We start from the raw sequence: 21994 nt of genomic DNA, 5'->3' as shown, positions 1-21994 counted from the left end.
CCCGAGTGGTGCCTGTAGACGTCAGCCTGCCAGGGGTGTGAAGTTTTGCAAAATCAAGGGCAGAGCTGGGAGTGGTTGACTTGCGTGAGTCGCCCCTGCTCTGGCATCCAGCCGCGGAAGATAAGACTTCTCCTAAAGTGGGGCGAAACTGTGTCACAAACAACCGCAGCCACGTCTGCCATCCTGTGCTGCCTTCTTGAAAGAAAGGAAGAGGTTTTATCATCCGGGAAGTCTACCTGCTGGCAGCCTGCAGTGGGGGGATTTGGGAAGCAGAGGGGCCAGAGCCATGCTTTAACCCTGCACTGCCGGCTGCCTGCCCTGCCTGTACCGCAGCAGGTGTCTTCGTGGCCATGGGCAAGGCCAGTGCCGGTGGTGGCAGCCAGGAAGCCCCAAAAGCCAGTTGGTGGGTCAGTGCTGGAGCACAATTCCAGAGGAAGTGCAGGGAGTTTCTGTCCCTTCGGCATCCTTGGTTCTGGGCGGGAGCTGCCCTGCTCTTGTTCAGCCGGTCTCAGGGAGCGCAGACCCTGTTCTTGGCAGCAGCACCGCCCCGGTGGTGGCTGCAGAGCTCCCGAGGCTGGCACCGAGGCAGGCTCTCTCCTGTGGGACTCTCGCCCCAGCAGATCCAGTCAGGTAACTGATCATGCCGGGCTGCAGGCAGGGGGTGGCTGCCCCAGGCCCTCACAGCTCTGGCTGTGTCGAGGCCATCCTGGGCTTGGTCCCTGCTGTGGGGCTGGGAGAAGGCTCTCTTGTGCTTTCCAGGAGCTGTTGGGACAACCCCGTTCCTGCCCCAGGCAGAGCTGGGGGCTCCCTCCTGCTTCAGCGCGTCCTTGCAGAACTGAAGGAGGTGAGGCAGTGCTGGAGGAAGTGGGACAGCCTTCTCAGAGCTGGGGGACCCACAGGGTGCGTGGTGGCCCCCCCGGCACTGCTGGCCTCCCTTGGAGCCCTGTAGCTCGTGGTTTGCCTCAACAACTGAGGCTTTAGTAGCTTCACAGTCCTGCGACTGATGGTTCTCCCCAGCCTTGCCTGCAAAAAGCAAGACCCTGTCGGTGTGTTTCTGGCCTTTACGCCCAGACGACAATTAGAGCTCTTGCTCTGCGTTCGGTCATCTGATGAGATGGCAATCTTGAGGGTTATCACAGCATGTTCCCACCTAGTGAGTCCTGTGGCACCATTTTGACCGAGGACTCGGTGAAACAATTAGACACATGGGTGAAAGGAAAGCTCAGGAATTGCACACAAAGCACACAGTGTCCCGTTCAGGTGAAGCAAAACTAAAGACCTCATCAAACAGGGAAATGTTTTCACAGCCTGGTTCAGTGCTGTGGCTGCGGGCATGGGAGGCTGTGGCGAGAAGTGGCCCTTGACCTGTGATGTTTCTTCTCTGCCCTGCGTCCCCTGGAGAAATGCAACTGAGCAGGAGAAACCAAATGCCGGCATTACCTGAGCTGGTGTGAGAGGAGCTACGGGGGGACCCGGCCCTGCAGGAGGTCCCCCTGGCAGGGCCCTGCCGCATCCGTCACGGTGTGGGGCACGCAGGGGGGTTGAGGTGTGTGGGGAGGTCGTGGCTCTGCTCTGGCTCTTACTGCATCCCCTGGGGACACAGCGGAGGGGCTGCCGAGGGCTGGTGTGGCTGAGGGCAGCCCCAACCCCCTCCCCGGCGCAGCAGCTGCAGATGTGTCAGCCCTGCAGCGGCTTGGGGTGGGGGATGCTTTGCAGGGCTGACACCCTGTCTGCGGGGTGGTGCAAAGCTGTGTGAGACTGGTGGCTGCTGGTGGGAGCAAGCCCAGAGCCTGGCCAGCACCCGGCACGGGCCAGTCTGCGCCTCAGGGCTCTGCCAGCTTGCCAGGGAAATCTGCCCCAGCCGGGCCTTGGGCTCGATTTGTGTGTCTATATCTGTCAGCACCCTCCTCCCCAGCCCGCTGAAGCCCACGGGCAAGCAGGGCTCTTCCTGAAGGGCCACAGGTGGACTCTCCACCTGGGGATTTCCTGCATGTGTGTACTTGTGTTCTTGTGGGTGTCACCTGTGTGGAGACCCCTGAGTGCCACAGGCACCTTACGGTGCTTGGGCAAGGACGTCCCAGCTGCAGCTGTGGGGGGACAGGCAATGGGGGAGTGCAACACAGCAAGCCCAGTGCAGGGGCAGTGCTGTGACAGGCTGCGGGTCGATACCTTGGCAGCATTACAGCTGCTGATGACAAAGTCAGAGGCAGATAAAGTTACAGAACAACCCTGAGCCACTGCTGTTTGTGTCTGCAGCTGTACCGCAGGGCAAGGTCAGGGTGTTTGGGCTTGGTGTTGAGTCCCGCATGTGTGACCGCAGTGAGATGTTGTGTCTGGGAGCACGGCTATCAACAGAGCCTCTCAAGCTGGCGGGGCCCTACGGAGCACAGCTCCTGGCTGGGCTGTGGCAGTCGCAGCTCCGGGGGGCATCGGGCCCTTCCCAGGAGCCTCCAGTAGCATCCAGCAGCACGGTGTGGGGAGGAGAGACTCCAGGGAAAGGGGACTGTGGCCTGAGCTTCAGGAGAGGTGGGCTGTGAAACCTGTTTGCAGCACAGCAGAGGGGCTGCAGGCTTGTCCTGAAGCCAGCACGGGCATGGGGGGCAGAGCGGTTTCTGTGCTCCAGGTAAACATTTGTTTATTGATTTGGTCCCTCTGGATATCATCTGCCTGCCGTTGCTGCCCATTATTTGGGTTTTCTCTGCTGTTTGTGAGGGCCCGCTGCCCTTCCTCTGCTGGTTCTCCACTCACCGGTCTGCGTCTACTGGCAGCGTGGTGGTTGCTGGGGAGCAACGCTGCCACAGTCCTGCCGCGTCCCCAGCTCCCCCCAGGCCAGGGGTGCCTGCGGGCAGGGGTGCAGCCCTGCCGCTGCTCTGCGTCTCAGAAAGCTCAGGCAGATGGGCAGTTGCATCACTGTTGGAGCTTGTGCAATCTCTGCAACCCAAAAGCCAAAAATTGACCTGATTTTTCCATGAAAGTAGGTTTCTATTGATTGTGTGTGCTGCTGGGCCGTGCCACAGAGTGTGTTCAGTGTGGGGGAGTGCAGGGGGGGTTTCCCCCAGCCCCAGTGAGCAGCTTGGCCCCTGTGCCTACAGCATGGGCTCCAGGGGTTGCTGCAGGACATGGCCTGGCAGGGCAGGCCTCGTGGTGAGCTGCTGGCTGTCTCCTGGAGCACAACGATGCCTCTGAGTGATGGCCCCTGGGTCCATTAAACGTCCAAGAGGAGGGTTCATGGTCCTGGCAGACATGGCTGCGGTGGCTGTGGCCGAGGAGAGGGATGCTGAGCAGCCTTGTAAGCATGGGGGGAGTGGTGGCCGTTCGTTCCTGGCTGCCCTGCTCTCTGCTCTCCCTGGCCCTGGCGGGCCGCGGGGGAGGCAGATCCCCTTCGCGTCCGTGGCTTCATGCCACTCCCCGGTTACAGGAGTTGTCTTTGGCAGGGGCATGGGGTCGGCGTGCGGGTCTGAAGTCAGTGGTTTATGTAAGAGAGGGGTGCTTCCTGCCCGCCTGCCTGGCGGCACTGAGATAAGCCCCGCGGTGACAAGGGCCCTTTGTCAGCTCCTCTCCCCAGCGTGACATGTCACAGGGGCTGGGTGCCACAGCTTGTCACCTGCTCGGGCATGGCTGCCAGCGCCTAAATGAGGCATCCAAAGATGAGGCGGGTGGGCGGGGGCAGGGGGAGGCAGGCAGGGTCTGGGCTCAGGACCTGCCCCCTGCACACATATCCCCCATATAACCCCACGGGCCACCCCCGGCTTGGCCGTGCATCCCAGGACTGGCCTGGGCTCGCCCGCACCGGGAACGATACCTGACCGGGCTGCAGGGCGGTGGGGGTGAGTGACGTGGGTGCTGGGGCCCCCCCAGGCTGCTTGGCAGGACCGTGGCCCCAGAGGGTGGACCTGGGGTGCCACAGCCCCTGTGGCCAGTGGTCCCCAGTGGGGTCAGCTGGGCGAAAGCCGCTGCCCTGTGGGCGAGGCTGCAGCCAGGTGTCTGCCCCGCAAAACTAACCCAGTTTAACAGAGAAACCTGCCCCGTGCCAGATTTTCTGGGTTGTTCTCAGCATCTCAGTTACCAAGGTGACTGTTTCCTGTGCGATTGCTAATGCTTCACGATCTTGATCATGATATCCGAGTGACTTCCTTTTCTCTGTCAGGAGCTGTAGGACCTGCTCCTACCCGGGCTGCCCAGACCCCTTCCGAGGTGCAGAGGATTCAGGTCAGTTTGGGTTCTGCTGCTTTTGCCTTTTTCGCTTGACCCGGCTGTTGCGTTGCTCTTGATGTGGTCCCGTGCACACGTTTTTTACGAACGACTGAAGCCAGGGTGAGCCGCGATTCACTTCTCACCTTTTCTCCTTGGTGGAAGTCTCTCTCCTGAAACCTGAAACTGGGCTGATGGATTTTCCTGGTGTTGCTGCTTTCCCGTTTCTCTGTCTGGCTGCTGCGCAGCAGCCCAGGGCCCCACCGGGATATGGCCTCTGTGCAAGGCCGGTGCCGCTCCTGCCGGCTGGGCTGAGGGACCCCCTGTCCTGGCAGCTGCGGGGGCTGCACCGGCTGGGCTGGGTGGGCTCGTGTCCTGCCAGCCCCGTGTTGCTGGGCCACCCGCCACGCTGGGCGCAGGGACACGAGGTGTCTTCGGGGTGCCTTTTGCCACCGGCGCCTAAGCACTCCTGGTCGGTGCCTGGGCTCCGGGGGGCTCTGGGCTCCCACCGGGGGGGATTCGAGTCTCCTGCTTGGGCCGTCACGCGTGGGCTCGGGTGCGCTCGAGTGAGCAGGGGTGGGCTCGGCCGGTGCCGGGTGGGCACGGGCAGGCTCGGGTGGGCTCGGGTTGCGTCTGGGGTGAGCACCGGGCCGTGACCGGTGTCGGTGGAGGCGGGCGGAGGTTTGGAGGGTAACCGGTCCCGGTTGTGGTGGTGTCGCGGGGGGGTGCCCAGAGGGGTTGTCTGGTCCAGCCCGGGGCAGAGAGGCCGCGCCGGGGGGGGTGCGGAGCGCTCGGCGGCGCCGGTGCGGCGGCGGCGGGGCGGGCGGGGCGGGCGGCGGTGACGGCATCCGGCGGCGCCCGGCGGAGCGGCGGCCGGGCCGGGCCGGGCCGGGCCGAGCCGAGCCGAGCCGAGCCCAGCCCAGCCCAGCCCAGCCCAGCGGGGCCGGTCGGTCGGTGCGTGCGGGGCCGGTCGGTGCGGGGCGGCGCTGACAGCTGCTCGGTGTAAACAAGCGGCCCCGCCGCCCGCCCCGGCCGCCCCTGCCTGGGCCGGGCCCGGCTCCGGGGCGGGCGCTCCGGGCGCCCCGCGGCGTGACGCGGCGCCGCCGCCGCCAGACGGGCCCGGCCGCCGGCGGGACGGGAGCGGCAGCGGCAGCGGGCAGGCCGCGCGGTAAGGGCAGGGGAACGGCGGCGGGGACGGGCTCGACCCGCCGGCGGTTTGACAGCTGGGGCGACCCCGGCCCCCGGGCGGCGGCAGCGAAGGGGCCGTCGGGCAGCCCCGGGCGCGGCCCGGTGACCCCCGGGCCGGGCCGCCCCAACGGGGCAAAGTGTCTGCCCGGCGGGGGAGCGGCACCGGGCCCGCCGGCCGCGCTGTGGGACGGGCGGTGGGGCCGGCCCGGGGAGCCGAGGGCGAGCAAGGGAGCCGGGCCTTGTCCCGTCACCAATCCCCCCCCCGCAAACCCCCGGGGCCAGCCCCGGCCCGGCCGCCGTGGACGGGAGGCGGCTCCGGCCATGCCGCGGCCCCGGGGCCGCCGTGTCGCGGCCGTGTGGCAGCCCGGGGCTCGGCCCGTGGGGAAGCGCCGGTATCCCCCGGGGTCGGGAAGGATCGCGGCCGTTTACTGCCCCGCGTGTGCCGGATACGGTCGGCATCGCGCCGCTCGTGGGGTGCGGAGCCCGGAGCGCGGCCCGTGGGCTGGCAGGGACTCGCCTCCCCTCTTGCACCCACCCCAATGCCGGCTGGCCCGCAGCAGCCCGGGCTGTCCCGGTGCCTCTTCCTCCTCCGGCTCCCAGGACACGAGGCCCGAGGTCTGCAGGCGGGAGTGGGTTGCCTGGCAGAGTGGCCGGAGGGTAGCGGGGAGGGAGCCGGCCCCTCCGGCTGCGCTGGGCTGCGGAGGGCCGGGCTCTGTCCCCGGGGCAGGGGCCCGCTGCAGTTGTCCCCACGCAGAGCTGTCGTCGCCGGGGAGCGGCTGGCCGCTGGCTCTGGGATCAGCGAGGCGGAGGAGACCGGCCAGCTCAGGGACCTGCCGAGGGGGCAAGGAGCTGGCACAGAGACCAGCCGTGGAAGACAGTGTCCCCTTGTGCTGTGCTTGCTGCTTCCTCTGCTCCTGCTGTAGCTTTTTCCCTTCCCTGGAAGCACTGGGAGCCTTTCCCACTGGAAACTGTGATTTGGGCCCTGGCAGGATCTGGGACCCAGGGCTCCCGTCCAGCCTCCGGCGAGTGCTCGTGGCTGCGGGTGCCTCGGCAGGGCAGCCAGGCCCACAGCCGATCGAGGTCTGGTCGCTGAGGGGGAGCCGCAGCGTGCCTGAATCGTGGCACTATCTGTGCTGCAGCCTGCAGCGAGGTCTCAGGCGGCTGCCAGGAGCTGCTCTCCTCCCCTGGCAGTGCCGCAGGCTCCCTGCTCGCTGTGGCCGCTGCTTGCCGAAGGGGGATGGGGCCCCTCTGGGCACTGCCGGCTCTCACCTTCCCGCTCTCTCTGAAACATAACCAGATATTTCAGGGTCCCTGCGGAGCTCCATGTGTGGCATTTGTGCCAGCACCAGTGTGTCACGGGCTCCTTTGTGCTGGGTGCATCGCTTCCTGCTCTGCTCCCCACTGGCCTTCCCAGCTTCTTGTGTTCACCCTTTGGCGCGGTGTGAGCTTGCCCCCAAGCATCCCTAGGTGCGGGCTGGAGATGACCGTGTGCCCCTTTTCCTGGTCCCCATGCCGGTTTCCTTTCTGTTGTCACGATGAGTCACATCGGTGTCACCATATTGTGCTCTGGAGGAAGGGCAGAGCGGAGCGGTGGCTGGTGACAGCTCGGCACTGCTGCCCGGCACCGCCTGCTTGACCGCTGACTCTGGAGCTGCAGGGGCCTGGGGCTCTCCCTGGCTCTGCACCTTCCAGTCTCCTTTAGCTGGGCCTCCTCACACCGCGTCTGGAGGCATCACCTCCACTCTCCTGTTGGTGCTGGAGAGGCAGGCTTCCCATCCTGTTTGCTCCCAGCTCTGTGCCCGGATGGGCCTGTCCCAGGTCTTGCTTGGTGCAGTGGCTCCGGGCCGCTACGGACCATGGTGGTGCGAGGTCCAGCCTCCCCTGCCTTGCCTCTCCCCTCCTTCGGTGCCCTTCTCCCCTCCTGGTTTGTTTTTCGTGTTTGTAAGTACACATTGGGCAATAGGCAAGATAAACAACGGCTCTGGGCCGGGACAGGTGTGCCGGGGCACGCTGTGGAGCCAACCGCTGCTACGGCTCCTTGGCAGGGCCCAGCACGGCTGTCCTGGTGCAGCGGTGACCAGAGTGCTGTGTGCCACGGTCCCCCCAGCTTTGAGGAGAGGCCTGACCACTCTTCCATCTCTCTGCAGATCGTGCTGCTGTCCCGGCCTGTCTGTCCCTGCTGCTGCTCTCCAGCCCAGCTGTTGCGGGCTTGTCCCCATGCTCTCTTGGGCTGAGCAGGGGCCAGTGGGGCAGAGAGGCCGGCACATCTCGGGGTGCTGACACAGGGAGGCCGCTGGACCCGCTGCTCCTGGGACCCTCCTGCTCCCCGGCTAGAGGAACCCCGATACTCTGATGGATCTGAGGCCCTGCTCGCTGCTCCTGCTCTGGACTCTGGTGGTTGCCCTCGCTCTCCTGGCCCAGGAGGTGCTGGCCCAGCGTATTTATACCAACACTTGGGCCGTGCTCGTCCCTGCGGGACCCCAGGAGGCAGACAGGCTGGCCAGGAAGCATGGATTCCTCAACCTGGGCCCGGTAAGTCCCCCATTTGCCTCTCCCCACAGAAGCGATGTTCTCTTCTGGCTCTGCTGCAGTCTGGATGGGTGCTGGGCCTGGCCCTGGAGCCAGCTTGGGGGATGCTCTTCCTGGCAGCATTCGCTGCAGCCCTCCAGCATCCGCTGCCTTGACTCAAGGGCGGTAATTAGATGGATGGAACCAGGGCCTCCTCCTGCAGCAGGACGGACTGGTGGCAATGGCATGACACGGTACAACACGGCATGCCCTGCCTGTTGGAGGGGGAGGGAGGAAAAGCCCATCTCAGCACGAAAAAATTGGGAGTGCTGTGCGTTGGTGGAGGAGGGGAGGGCTCCTGGTTCAGCGAGCTGCCTCAGCGCAGCACAGCCTCAGCTCAGCCAGGGCGGCAGCTGTGGGCTGTCCCGAGAGCGGGTGGTCTGACAGCATTGCGTGTCTTTGGCCCTGAACTTCCCTTTGCAGAAGGTATGTCAGTGGGTCCCCCCTGCTCTCAGCTTTCCCCGCCCTCAGCCAGGGACGGGGCAGTGCACATGGCTGTGCTGGGGCCGTCGCTGCTGTCGTCCTTCTGGCAGTGGGGCAGGGAGAGCAGGGTGATGGCGAAGGAACCGGGGCTCCTGCAGTCCCGGCTGTGCCCAGCCTTGTCCCCAGCATGAGGAGCTTTGCGGCACTCCCCTCCCGGCAGCCTTGGCAGGGCCCAGCTCCCCTGTGCTCCAGGCCCCAGGCTCCACTTCTGCTGGCCGACTGTGGGCCATGCGCTCGCTGGCAGCCAGGCTGCTCACCTGTCCGGCTCCCAGTGCGAAAGCCGGGTCCTTGCTGAGAGCCGTGGGGCTGGGCGGGCTGATGGCTGGGCTGCTGCTTGCCGGCATGGTGCTGTGGGCAGGACACATCTGTTGGCAGGTTGCTTCTTGCAGGCCAGTGCTTCCTGATGCTGCCAGTGTAGCGTGATGCCGGCGGACCTGTGCGCTTGGTGCAGGCTGATCCATGGGGCTTTTCTCCACCCTGTGCCATGGGCCTGTGGGGGCTTTGCTGGTGGAGCCGGCACCAGCACGGTGGCTGTGACCAAGGAGGGGGCCAAGGGGATCCCATGGGAGAGAGTGCAGCAGGGCTGGCCCAGAGGGACGACCCCCGGCCCCCATGCAGGCACAGGGAGCTGCAGTGGCGCTGCTGTGGCGAGGTGAGGCTGATGCGGCGGAGCCGAGCCGGCCTGCCCAGGGGCCTGCCGCCGGGCTGGGCTGGCTCTGCGGGAAGGAAACGAGGGTCGAAATCCCAGAGGAAATTGCACAATTTGTGGCTGCGGTGTCAGGACCTCGCTGTGAGCAGCTGTGGCAGGCGGGGAGGGTGGCTGCTGCTGGAGACGGCCGGTGCTTTGTCCTGTCAACCGCAAGGAGCCCTGCACCGGGCGGTGGGCACGCAGGGCACCGGGGACAGGGAGCCCCGAGTCCTGGGGCTCATGCCACAGAAGGGGCCAGGCCCCACTGAGGGTGTCTGTGATGTGGGGGCAATGGGGTGGCCTCACACAGCTGCTGTCTCTGTGGAAATGTCTTAGAGCCAATGTCAGGGGTCTGCCGAGACCCCTGAGAGTGCGGACAGGGATGAGGTGCCCTCAGCCTGCCCCTGGAAGCGTTTCTGTCATGCTGCAGAGCCGGGTCCTGGCATTGGGCTTCGTGGCTGTGTCTCCACCAGCCCAGGGGTACCTGTTCGGCCCCGCACTGCAGCACAGAGCCGCACAGGGCCCCCAGCTTGGTGGGGAGCCCAGGCCCGCTTGGGGTCGATCCCTCTGAGCCACCGGGCTCTGTGTCAGCTCTGCCCAGCAGCGCTCACCTTCTCCCCACGCCCTTCATTCTGTGGCTGGAGGTTGGCACCTCTGCCCCAGCTCTGCTCAGCTGCCGGTGGAGCAGCGAGGCAGCACCCACAGGCAGAGCCCTGCGGGCTGAGGCAGCAGCTGCTGGTCTGGGCATGTTTTCTCCCGTTCTGGAGCCCATCCCAGTGTCTGTGCTGTGGGACGAGGCTTGGCTGGCCTGGGCAGAGGGGCTGTGACAGCCCGATGGGAAGAGCTGGGCTGGAAGGAGCCAGGCTGGAAGAAGGATCTGGGCTTTCCCTCCCAGGAGGTTTCTGAGCTGCTGTTCCTGGGGTGTATGTGCCGCTGGGACAGGATGTGGCAGCCAGGCTGTAAGGGAGGGAGGACTGGGTGCTTCTGGCAGTGCCCCAGGGAGAGGCCCCCAGGGTCCTTATCTGAGAGGATCCTGGCCTCAGCGTGAGCTCTGGACACTGTCCCCGCAGGCACGCTGTCCTGGCGTACTCCCACTCCGCCACTGCCTGCAAAGCCGGGTTGGGCGGGCAGTCCCCCAGACCAGCGGTGCTGCTGGCAGAGGTGCCAGGACCTATGTCCAGTGCCAGTGGCCTCCAAGGGGACCCAAAGGAGGGTGCTGTGGGGAGCGGGGGTCAGAGGGGAGGGGTGGGGGTGGTGCGGAGGAGGGAACGCAGGCGCTGGCAGCCCCAGCTGGGAATGGGAGCACCGGGAAAGGCCCCAGCTGCTGGTACCAGCCTTCGTCCACACTGGCAGGGTGCTGGGACCTAGCGGCCTCAGCAGCAGCAGCCCAGGGAGGGGAGGCCTTACTCCCCATACCACAGGGCTGCAGGTCCCCGCTAGCCCCTGCTGCTGCCCGGCACATTGCCCTGCTCCCGGGGACACAGCCCACTGGCCCCTGGGCTGGCCAAGGTGGCCCCAAGCTGTGTCAGGAGGTCGGGGCAGGGGCAGTGGGCTGGCAGCACTGCCTGTCCCAGGGATGCACAGGGCTGGGGAGATGGCTCTGCCCTTGCTGAGGACAGGGAACTGTGGGGATTAGGGTGGGAGTGTGTGGGCTGGCTGGCTCCTGGCTGCCACTGCGGTGTCTGTGCAGACCTAATCCAGCTGGATGACCAGTCAGAGCCACGTGCAGGAACAATCAGGGCTCTGTCCTTGCCCCCGGAGGGGGTGAGGGTGTGCTGGGGGAGGGCAGCAAGCCTGCAGCTCATGTTCCTGTCTTGTAGCCCAGTGCAGAGGCTTTTCCCCTTGGCACCTCCCCGAACGCTCTGAGCTGCCAGGTGTCCCGGGCTATACTGAGGGGACGTGGTGTCAGCCCTAGACCCCTGGAGATGGAGCCCTGAATGCAAGTCCTGACCTTGGTGCTTGGCTCTGGCCATCCTATGCTGCTGGGGCTGGGCTGCTGCGAGTGGAATCTGCTTCCTTTCCTGCCCATGGAGCAGCGAGTGCATGGGGGGCCATGCCACAGGGAGAGCCCTGCAGAGCGGAGCAATTCCCGTTCAGCAGGCAGGGGCTTGGCCTGCCGGTGCATGGTTCCTCCCAAGCAGGGGTAGTCCAGGCCCGGCTCCAGGTGCTGAGGCACGTTCCCCTCGCCCCGCAGAGCACGGAGGGATTTCAGGTCAAAGTGTGGGGCTTGGAGAGCTGCAGCCCCGATTTGCTGCCCTGGGGCCGAGGGTGCTGCTCAGCACCTTTCCTCCCCTGCTGCACTCTGGCTGGCTGCCTGACTGCTCAGGGTGGGGGCACATCTGCAGAGCTCTGATAAGCTTTGAGGGGGGGGGGGTCATAACTGCAACCAAACTGTTTCATGGCAGCCTGGGGTGGTGGAGGGCGAGATCTCCTTTCCCTCGTGTTCCCACAACCCTTGCAGTCCAGCCCTGCGCAGCCTGGGTGGCCGGATCCTGCCTGCGGCTGCTGCCCACACTGCACAGCTTCCAGGGGCGCAGGGTGGACAGTCAGCCCCCTTCTCCCCAGTCTAGGCAGGCTGCTGGATTGGGAGGCCCTGGTCGGCTGGGGTGGGGCCGCTGCAGCTAGGCCAGCCTCTTGGACGTGCAGGAGGGGATGAGGAAATGACAGCGCTGGGGAGGGTTTGGGGTTTAAAAATAACCAGCTGGGCGGCTGCACCAGGCAAGCTGTGCCACAGTCCCGTCCTGCCCCAGTGGGGCTGTCCCCATGTGCACCAGGGCTGTGGCAGTGTGGCCTCTCAGCTGGTGGCTGTCCCTGTGGGGGTGGGATGCCTGCATGCCCCTTGCTTTGCTCCAGACTGTGCCCCGAGGTAGAGAGCGGTGCCGGGTGGGTGCTCCAGTGGGGCCTGTGGGGAGAAGAGCTCTGCAAGGGGCCTGTCCTGAGGAGCAAAGGCTGGCTTAGACCCTCCCTGCCCTGTCTGGGGCTGCCTGGGGTTCCCCTGGGGTCCCCCCATCACCAGTAGCAGGGGGTTTTGGTTGGCTCTAGGTGAGGAGCGGTGGTTTTATCCTCTGAGATCAGTGTCTCTTCTAGGCTGTCCCCGAAAGGCCTGTCCCTCTCTGCTGCTGCTTGCCTGGGGCCTCCCTGCCAGGGCAGCAGCTTTGCTGGACAATTTGGGACTTACTGTCATGTTATTGTTGGACAGTGTGGGACCTGTGGGAGGATGAGGATGGTGGGCAGCGACCCCAGGGTCTCCCCAGCTGCCACAGCCTCTTGCAGGTCTTGCCCCGTGGACTGGACATGAGCCCCAAAAGCCACTCTGGAGTGGGAGGCCCAGTCTGCCCATGGCAGCCCTGGGGCTTGGGGTTGCAGGTGCGGGGCCAGGGCATGGGTCTGGGCTCTCCCCTCTATCCCGCTCCTTTCTTGTTTGCAGATCTTCGGCGACTATTACCACTTCCGGCACAGCGGCGTGGTGAAGCGTTCCCTCTCGCCCCACCAGCCCTGGCACAGCCGTCTGGCCAGGGAACCGCAGGTACGTGCAGCTGGAGGGGCCCTGTGGGGGCCTGGCTTTGCTCCTGGTCACTTCACGCTGCCACATGAGCCTGCACCGGGCACAGGACGGCCCCTGGGCATCGAGACCCATGGCAGAGCGGGACAGGAGCCCAACACATGGCTGCAGAGGGCAGGGGCTTGGCGAAGCCGGCGTCCCCAGTCTGTGGGTGCTGCGACCGCAGGGCAAGGGGCAGTCTCTGCTCCCAGGAGGGCTCGCTCTGTCCCTGCGCGCAGGGCGAGCCGTGCAGGGCAGTGTGGCAGCACCGGCACTGCGGCAGGGCTGCTGTCATCACCGTCCCCTGGCTCTGGCCCAGGGTCCCGGCGTGCTGGCAGCCCAGCGGGGCGTGCAGCGTGTCGCGGCGGCTGACAGGCTCTCGGCAGGGAGCTCCGTGCTCTGACCTGCCCGCTCCGGTGGAGCGCAGCCTTGTCACAGGACGCCAGTGCTGCCACCCTGGTATGGCTGGGCAGGGGAGGCTGGGATGGACAGTCTGGGCGCTGTGGCGGATCTGGCAGGGTCGGGTGATTTGCCAGCCCAGGACTGGCTGCAGGTGCCACAGGGGGCTGGCCGGGGGCCTGGGGAGCTGCCGGTGGGGCAGCAGGGAAGCCCCATGCTCTCTCTGCCTCCCAGGTGCAGTGGCTGGAGCAGCAGGTGGCAAAGCGCAGGAGCAAGCGAGACGTTTTCATGGAACCCACAGACCCCAAGTTCCCACAGCAGTGGTACCTGGTGAGCACTGGGCGGGGAGCAGGAGCCACACAGCCATGGCTGCGGGTTCTGGGGACATGGACGTGGCACCTGAGGGACAGCTGTGAGGTGGCTGATGCCACTGCCAGCCAGGCTGGTGGGGAGGAGGAAGAGGAGGAAGGCCTGAGGCAGCCACCCAGTGCTGTGTGTTCAGGGCCATTCTAGGGAAGAGGCTGCGCTGGAGCTGTGACTCCCTGCTGGGGCACTGGCAGGGCTGGGGAGGGCCTGGGGCTGGGCTAGGGGGAAGCAGCCCTTTGACTGGCCCCAGAACGGGGTTGGTGCCCGAGGTTGTCTGGCCGGGGTGCCGAGTTTATGGGGCTCAGTCTCCTTCCAGAGTGGCCCCTCCTTGGCTGGCTGCACACTGTCCTCTGTGCCTGGGTCCCCTGGGGTTCCCTTATCCCTGCACCACAGCAGGCACCCCCCTGCTGCCATCCAGCTCCTACTGCCAGGGCTTCTCTCGGCAGTACAACACCAACCAGCGGGACCTGAACGTGCGTCAGGCCTGGGAGCAGGGCTACACGGGCAAGGGCATTGTGGTTTCCATCCTGGATGACGGCATTGAGAAGAACCACCCTGACCTGGAGGGCAACTACGTAAGTGCGGGGTGATGCCACGGGGCAATGCCACAGGAGCTTGGTGCAGCCCTGAAGCGGCGTGGCACAGGGCTTGTGCCTGTGGTGGCAGGACACGGAGGAAAGGGATGGAGGTGGGATTGGAGCTGCCTCCCCCTGCTCAGCCCAGCCTCAGGGCCACAGAGCACAGGTGTGGATGGTCTCCAACCGCCAGATCTGTCTTCCAGGATCCAGGGGCGAGCTTTGATGTCAATGACCAGGACCCAGACCCGCAGCCCCGCTACACACAGATGAATGACAACAGGTAAGGGGGGTGGCAGGGCTTCGCTGGCAGTGCCAGCCCTCACAGGCTGCAGGAGGGTGCAGGGCAGTGGCACGCTTCTGCGCCATGAAGAAACCCCCTGCCTCCCCTGCTGACACAAGCAGCATCCCTGGGAGCTGCCTGGGTCGGCATGGCTGTTCCACCTCCCTCACTCTGGGTCAGGCAGGAGCCCAGTTGGGGAGGGGTGGACGCAGCTCGGGCACTGGTCCCTCTGGCTGCAGCTGCTGCCCAGCCCTGTGCTCCTCGGGCCCCGTCTGAGCATGCTCGGTCCTGTCTCAACTGCAGACATGGCACACGCTGCGCTGGGGAAGTTGCCGCCGTGGCGAACAACGGGATCTGTGGTGTCGGTGTGGCTTACAATGCTAGGATCGGAGGTGGGTGCTGCCCTGTCCTGCACTGGGACCAAAGTCCGTGCTGGGCCTGGTGGGTGCCTTGTGACCGGTGGAGCGGCCTGTGCCGGGGATCCCAGCACTGTTGGCCAGGGCAGCCCTGTGAGGGCCGGTGGCACAGGGCAGCAACAGCGGATGGAGGGCTCTGGCCCATGGCACCGCTGCCCCATGACTGCTGGCCCCCTCCGGTCCCCCGTGACGTCTGCTCTGTGGCCCTAGGTGTGCGCATGCTGGATGGGGAGGTGACTGATGCTGTGGAGGCACATTCCCTGGGTCTCAATCCCAACCACATCCACATCTACAGTGCCAGCTGGGGCCCTGAGGACGATGGCAAGACTGTGGATGGCCCGGCCCGGCTGGCAGAGGAGGCTTTCTTCCGAGGGGTCAGCCAGGTGAGCAGGAGCGTTTGCGGCGGAGCACCGGCTGAGCTCCTGCCCCTTCCCCCAGGACTCCCGTGCACTGCCTGCCCTTGCTGTTGTCCTGGCCCTCCCACATGAGCTGTCTCCCAGCTCATCTCCAGGATCAGGCTCTGTTGGTTTTTCCTGTTCTTCTTGTGGGATGGCTCTGACTCAGGGCTCCTCCCATGCAGGTGCTTATCTTGCCTTTGAGCAGCTCTGTCTTCCCTGCTCCCAGCTCGTCCCCCCACACCAGGATGGTCTCTTCCCCACTCTCCAAATCCCTGTGTCGGTTCCTGCCTGGTTTCATGCCAGCCGCTCGCCCTTGCTTCCTCCGCCATCCCCATGTCCTGCTTGGGGTCGCCGTGCCACAGCCCGCGTGGTTACCTGTGCCCCACATTCTGCCTGGGATTCCCTGCACAGGGAGACGCATGTGCTGTGTGAGGCACGCTGACAAACCCTCCCCACTGTGTTGCGCTGTGAGCCTCCGCTCTGCGGCTTCTGGGTGCCAAGCCATCGGGATGGCTCTGCTGGGCTCCCGTGGCGCTGCCAGGCGGCTGCGAGTCCCACGCAGGCAGCGTCAGCCTGGGTGACTTCCGAGCAGAAAGAGACATCGGTTCTTGGCAGCCCCACTTCGGTGGGACCTCCTGCTGCCCACTGCCTCACCGGTTGGGCATGGTGGCGGTGAGGGACAGCGGTGCTGAGCACCCAGGCCGGCGGGCTGTGACCGGTGGCTCCCACTATTTCCCAGCTGTGTCTGCTCAGTTTTTCCCCCTCAGGCTGTGAGACCCCTGGGGCCAGCGCCATCCGCTCATCCCCAGCTCCAGCCTGGGGGTCCCTGCCCTGCTGCCACATGGGCGACGCTGGCGCTGGCCCTCACCCTGCCTCTGTTGCTAGGGCCGAGGGGGGCTGGGCTCCATCTTCGTCTGGGCGTCCGGGAACGGGGGCCGCGAGCACGACAGCTGCAACTGTGACGGTTACACCAACAGCATCTACACGCTGTCCATCAGCAGCACCACGCAGTATGGCAACGTGCCCTGGTACAGCGAGGCCTGCTCCTCCACCCTTGCCACCACCTACAGCAGCGGCAACCAGAATGAGAAGCAGATCGTGAGTCGGGGCTGATGGTGTCTGTGGGTCGGGGCAGGATGGGGGCTGCGGTGCTGGGAGCAGGGCTGGCCCCGCTCTGCCACACCACTGCCCTCCACCTCAGTGCTGGGGCTCAGTCTTGTGTGAGTCGAAGGCTCTGGAGGGAAACTGGTGAGCTGCCCTGGGAGCAGTGGCTCTGCCTCGCTGTCCACATGGGGACAGGAGCCCCCAAGCTGGCTCCTGGACATGGCTGGTGCTGCCACACCTCCTACCCTGGCGCTGCTCTGTGCAGGTGACGACTGACCTCAGACAGAAGTGCACTGAATCACACACAGGGACGTCGGCCTCGGCGCCGCTGGCTGCCGGCATCATCGCCCTCGCCCTGGAAGCCAAGTAAGGGCAGGCACCGAGCAGAGCTGGGCCAGGGGAGCCGTGTGAGCGTCTGGGTGCCAGTGCCTGAGCCCTGTGTCTCCCTGCAGCAAGAACCTGACCTGGCGGGACATGCAGCACTTGGTGGTGCAGACGTCAAAGCCGGCTCACCTCAATGCCAATGACTGGGTCACCAATGGCGTCGGCCGCAAAGGTACCGGGGTGCTGAGGATGGAGCTGGGTGGCACCCCGGGGTGCTGAGGCTGAGTGCCCCGGCAGCCCTGGGCAGGGAAGGAGGTGGGAGGCCCTGGTGAGCCACGGAGCCGGACACCCGTCCCCGACCGGGCCCCCCCCAGAGCGGCACTGACCCCCCCTTTGTCCACAGTCAGCCACTCGTACGGCTACGGGCTGCTTGACGCAGGGGCCATGGTGAGCCTGGCCAGGAACTGGACAACGGTGGGACCTCAGAGGAAATGCGTCATCGATGTCCTCACTGAGCCCAAGTAAGGGCCGGTGAGCCCAGGAGGGCATTGCCCAGTGTCTGCCCCGTCTGCGGTGTCATCCTCCTGTGAGAGCCAGGAGTGGTGCTGAGCCTGCCCGCTCCTGCTGGGGCTGGGCCGGGCGCCGCGGGGCTGCGGGCAGCCTGGGCCGCCGCGGTTTGGGCGCAGCCAGTGCCGGTCCTCCCCAGACAGAGGGGCTTTTCAGGGGGCAGACAGAAGCTCCTTTTACTCCTGCTTGGCCACCACTGCCACAGCACAGTGTGTGCCGAGTCTCATGTGCGGTCGGGGCGCTCCCGGGGGGCTCTTGGTGGGGGTGGGAGGCATCCCTGGGCATGGAGGGGGCCAGGGCTGGGCCCTGCCTCTGCCTGCTGCCCTGCCCCGCTCCCCGGGGACCCAGCCCTGCCCCTCCAGAGCAGTCACTCCCTGCTCTGGCTGGCTGCATGCAGGCAGCGGGATGGGGATGGCCGTGCCCATCCCTGGCCATGCCACGCAGGGTGTAGCCAGCCTGGCGGCAGGCAGAGAAAGGGCCCATTCAGAGTTGGCATGGAGTGGTGGCCGGGCAGAGCAACACCCCCCCTGCACCCGGGAGCTGGGGCAGGCCCATCTGCTGCCTGTACCTGGCCCGTCTGCTGCCTGCACCCTGCTGGGGGATGGAGAGGAGGCACCACCAATCGCTGCAGGATTGCCACGGGCTCCAGCCACCCTGGGGCACTGCACTGGGTTCCCGGGGCAGGCACAAAGCCCTGCGGTGGGGAGTGGGGGCCTGGGCACCCTGACAGATGCCTTAGGGCTGGAACTGGGGCTCACTCTTGCCCCTCCTTGTCAGGGACATTGGGAAGCGCCTGGAGGTGCGGCGGAAGGTGGACGCCTGCCTGGGGAAAGCCAACTACATCAGCCGGCTGGAGCACGCGCAGGCCCGGCTGACACTGTCCTACAACCGCCGTGGGGACTTGGCCATCCACCTCGTCAGTCCCATGGGCACCCGCTCCACCCTCCTGGCTGCCAGGTGGGTGCTGGGCTGACTGCAGGGTGCCCCAGGGCAGTCCCTGACCCTCACAAGTGGGTTTGTGGGACACTGGCACCCACCTCTTACCCCCCTCCCCCCCCACCTCGCACAGGCCCCATGACTTCTCGGCCGATGGCTTCAACGACTGGGCCTTCATGACGACGCATTCGTGGGACGAGGACCCCTCTGGGGAGTGGGTGCTGGAGATCGAGAACACCAGTGATGCCAACAATTACGGTAGGGCCGGGCCAGCCTCGCCCCACCGCGGCCTCCCCCCGAGCCCCCGGTGACTCCCCAGTGCCCCTGAGCACTGGGGCCAGTGACGCTTCAGGTGTTTGGCTGGAACTGGGGTGCAGGAAGGAGATGGTGGGGCTCTTGGGCAGCAGGTGCCCCCCTCAACAGCTGTCCTGGTCCCCCCTGCCCCACAGCAGCCCTGCACAGGGGCACGGTCCCAGCTCGGGTGCTCTCCTGGGCAGCGGGCACAGCCCCACTCATCCCCTGCCAGCCCGCTGTGGGGACTGGTATGAGCCCCTTCCTCATGCTCGTGGTCCTCAGCCCGTCTCCTTGCAGGCACGCTGACCAAGTTCACGCTGGTGCTGTACGGGACAGCCACCGACTCCCCCAGCCTCTCCAACCAGCTGGAGAGCAGTGGCTGCAAGACCCTGACCCCCAGCCAGACCTGTGTGGGTGAGTGTGGGGCCAGCGGGGAGGGGCCGGGGGCTGAGGGCAGCCCCCACACTGGCGCTGACCCTGCCCGTCCCGCAGTCTGCGAGGAGGGATACTACCTGCACCAGAAGAGCTGCCTGAAGCGCTGCCCTCCTGGCTTCGCGCCCGGCGTCCAGAGCACGCACTACGATCTGGAGAACAGCGTGGAGCCCATCGCGCCCCACCTCTGCCTGCCCTGCCACCCCTCCTGTGCCACCTGCGCCGGGCCCGGCCCCAACCAGTGCCTGACCTGCCCCGCACACTCCCACTTCAGCAGCCTCGACCTCTCCTGCTCCCATCAGACGCAGAGCAGCCGCGCGTCCCCTGCCCTGGCAGATGGCGAGGGGCTGGCCGAGGCCCCCCCTCCAGCCAACCTGCCCATCCTCATCGCTAGCCTCAGCTGCGTCCTCATCGTTGTCATCTTTGTCACCATCTTCCTGGTGCTGCAGGCACGCTCAGGCTTCAGCCTGCGGGGCGTGAAGGTCTATGCCCTGGACAGCGGGATCATCTCCTACAAGGGGCTCCCCTCTGACATCTGGCAGGAGGAGGGGCCCTCTGAGTCGGACGGTGAGGAGTACGAGGCTCACAGCGAGAGGACTGCCTTCATCAGAGACCAAAGTGCCCTTTGATGAGCCCTCCCGCCCCTCCCTCCTCCCTGCCCAGCACCATGGGGCCGGGGCAGGCGAGGCTGAGGGGCCCCGGACTCTGCCCCTGTCCCCCCTCCCACACCTCAGCAGCCCAGGGCTCCCCATCCACTGGCACTGTCCCTCAGCCCCAGCCTGGGCTGCCGGGCACGGCCCTGCCGGCACCGTCCCCAGCTCGTCACCGTCCTGCTCTTGCACCATCTCTCTTGGCCCCGCGTCCATCCTCTGCCCCATGCCGGGGTGTCTGATGGCAGCGGGGTCCCTGGCGCTCCCCGGCCCTGTACTGGCAGCCGTGTCCCCCACCCCGGGCCGGCGGCTGCTGCTGGTGGTTGCGAGTCCCCCTGGGTGGGCAGCGTGTGGGGGCCCCGGGGTGTCGTTGCTCAGGCTGGGCTGGCCAGGGCAGGGGGCGCTCTGAGCCCAGCCCGCATCCCTGTGTCCTTCTGCCCCTGCCACCGTGGGCACCTGCTGGGGGCTCTGCCTGCGGCTCGGGCTCGGCCCACTGCCCGCCGGCCCCCTGCCACCGCCCGAGGGCCTGTCCGCCTCCACCCGTGCCCTTCAACAGCAATAATGGCCAGGCCTCAGCCTCCGCTGCCTGCTTGCACGCTGCCTGCCCGTCCCCCTGCGGCCACGGCTGCCTGCAGCGTGGACAGGAGGCCCCCGCACCGGCCTGTGTGGGGCTGGGCAGCGCCTTCCCCTGTACCCGGGACTTGGCCCCCCGAGCCTGGGCAGGGACACCCCCTCGCACAGGCCCTGCTCTGCCCCGGGCCCCCTCGTCTCGTCCCTGGGCAGGGCTGTGCACACTGTCGGCCGGGGCAGTGGGGCAGCGCTGCTGCCCGCGCTGCCCCGGCCCTGCCCGTGCTCTGCCTGCACCCTGCCTGTGCTGGGCAGAGCCCGGCGTCCCTGCAGCCCCAGCCCCCTGACGTGCCTTGCCCCCCACTTGGTGACAATCCGTTCCGCTCCCCACCGGAGCTCCCTCCCGGTGCCACCTGCCCTCGCTGCCCCTTCCCCGCAGGCTGGGGGCCGGTGCCGCGAGCCCCTTTGCCGTCCGCTGCCGCACACCGGGGCCGTGGCGCGGGCTCCCACCCGCCCCGTGCCAGCGCCAGCCCTGGCCCGCCACGGACGGAGCCACCGGCTGGAGGCCACAGGACTATTTTTCTATAATAACTTTTTGGTGCACAGTAATTTTTTCTTGTAATTTAATCAGCCGGGAGCTGCCTCCTGAGCCTGTTTTTAATTTAATGGATGTGGATATAACGCTAGAGAGACTGAGTTATTAAATGTTCAGAACTATGCAAACCAGCCCCGCTGCCTGTGCTCTGTGTGACGCGGCCACGTGTGGGTGCCAGGCTGGGGGCCGTCACCCTGCGCTGGGCCCATGGGGCGCCCTGATCTGCTCTTCAGGCCCTGCCTGCGGCCAGGGCAGGGGCCCCTCGCTGGGGTGCTGCAGGCAGGGAGCCCCGGCTGCTGCCTGCCCAGCATGGTGTGGCTTCAGGACCCTGCAGTGCCCGACCCGCTGCAGCCCCCAGCCAGGACATGGAAGCCCTCAAGAGGCAAAGCGTCCCCCCAGAGCCAGGGGCTGCCCTGCCCAGGCTGTGCACACGAGCCAGTGCTGGGCAGGGGCTGCTGTTTGGGTACATGGTGGGGACTCAGCACCCTGGCAGGGACCGGCCCCCTCACCTGAGCTATGGGAAGCAGCTGCTTATCAGGAACCCGCAGAGAGGGGAGCTAATTCGGGAACCGGCTGCGGTGGGTGGAGGGGAGGGCCAAAAGCCTGGGGAACTTGCGTGAGCTCAGCCCCTCCACCGCAGCCTGGGGACCTGCTGAGCTCACAGGCTGCGGCCCCCCCTCGCGCTCGGCACCACCCTCCAGCCAGAACACGATGCCCACGGGACAGCCCTGGGGTGGGGGAGGCCAGGCTGGACCTGGGACCTGCTCCTGCCGTGGCTGAGCCCCAGGCAGAGCCCACCCCAGCCCCACCGAGCCCCCCACTGGGTCCTGGCCCCCCAGGAGGGTCTGTTGGGGCTGCACTCACTTGCAGAGGCAGCTCCTCTCAGCCTTGCTGCGCCTGCAGCTGCTGTGTCTTCCTGTGGTCAGGAGCGAGTTCCCTGGGGCATGCAGCCGACTGCAGAGCTTCTCAGCCCGCTCCCACTTTTCTCACGAGGCCAGGGCGGGAGCAGGTCCCTGCTGTCCCTCAGCCGGGGGGGTAGTTCACAGGCTGGGGACAGTCAGGTGGGCTGTGGACCTCGGGTGCTGCAGCAGGGGCTCAGGCAGAGACTGCAGTCCCTCTGGGCTCTGCAGGCTGCGGGAGGGCGGACGGAGGATGTGAAACTGGGTGAGCTGTGGTGTGACCCACAGCAACCTTCCTGCTGCAGGCAGCGCTCGGGGCTTCTAGGGAAGGCGAGCTGCTGCAGTCTCTGCACCCAGAGCAGAGCACTGGCACCTCAAGGAGGGCGGCCCCCCAGCCCCCAGACTTGGATGCTCCCACCTGAGGTGCCCAGTGTCCCTGGTGCAGGCGGGGAGGGGGCCTGTGCTGCCTGAGGGGTGCCCGGGGTTGCTGGAAGGATGCTGGGGTTGGGGACAGGCAGCCCCTCGGCCTG

General features: G+C 66.5%; 1 protein-coding gene across 3 annotated transcripts; it reads left to right on the top strand.

Moving 5' to 3' along the window:
* Positions 1-4021: 4021 nt before the first annotated feature.
* Positions 4022-20696, top strand: FURIN (furin, paired basic amino acid cleaving enzyme). Of its 3 annotated transcripts, none has more exons than XM_074917152.1 (16): positions 4022-4209; positions 7527-7911; positions 12546-12644; positions 13293-13388; positions 13871-13999; positions 14206-14282; positions 14586-14674; positions 14909-15081; positions 15982-16194; positions 16466-16566; positions 16653-16756; positions 16928-17045; positions 17869-18048; positions 18161-18285; positions 18619-18735; positions 18814-20696. In XM_074917152.1, the coding sequence occupies exons 2-16, from the start codon at positions 7732-7734 to the stop codon at positions 19380-19382; spliced, it is 2370 nt and encodes a 789-aa protein (XP_074773253.1). In that variant the 5' UTR covers positions 4022-4209; positions 7527-7731; the 3' UTR covers positions 19383-20696. The 3 variants fall into 3 exon arrangements, with proteins under 3 accessions (XP_074773253.1, XP_074773254.1, XP_074773251.1); XM_074917153.1 differs by lacking the exon at positions 4022-4209 and adding an exon at positions 5067-5359 and having other exon boundaries at positions 18619-18731; positions 18814-18991; XM_074917150.1 differs by lacking the exon at positions 4022-4209 and adding an exon at positions 5068-5359.
* Positions 20697-21994: the final 1298 nt, after the last annotated feature.

Source organism: Athene noctua, chromosome 13, assembly GCF_965140245.1.
Source record: "Athene noctua chromosome 13, bAthNoc1.hap1.1, whole genome shotgun sequence".
Taxonomy (NCBI): domain Eukaryota; kingdom Metazoa; phylum Chordata; class Aves; order Strigiformes; family Strigidae; genus Athene; species Athene noctua.
Note: the sequence above shows the minus strand (reverse complement) of the source record. Positions and strands in the feature narration are given on the sequence as shown.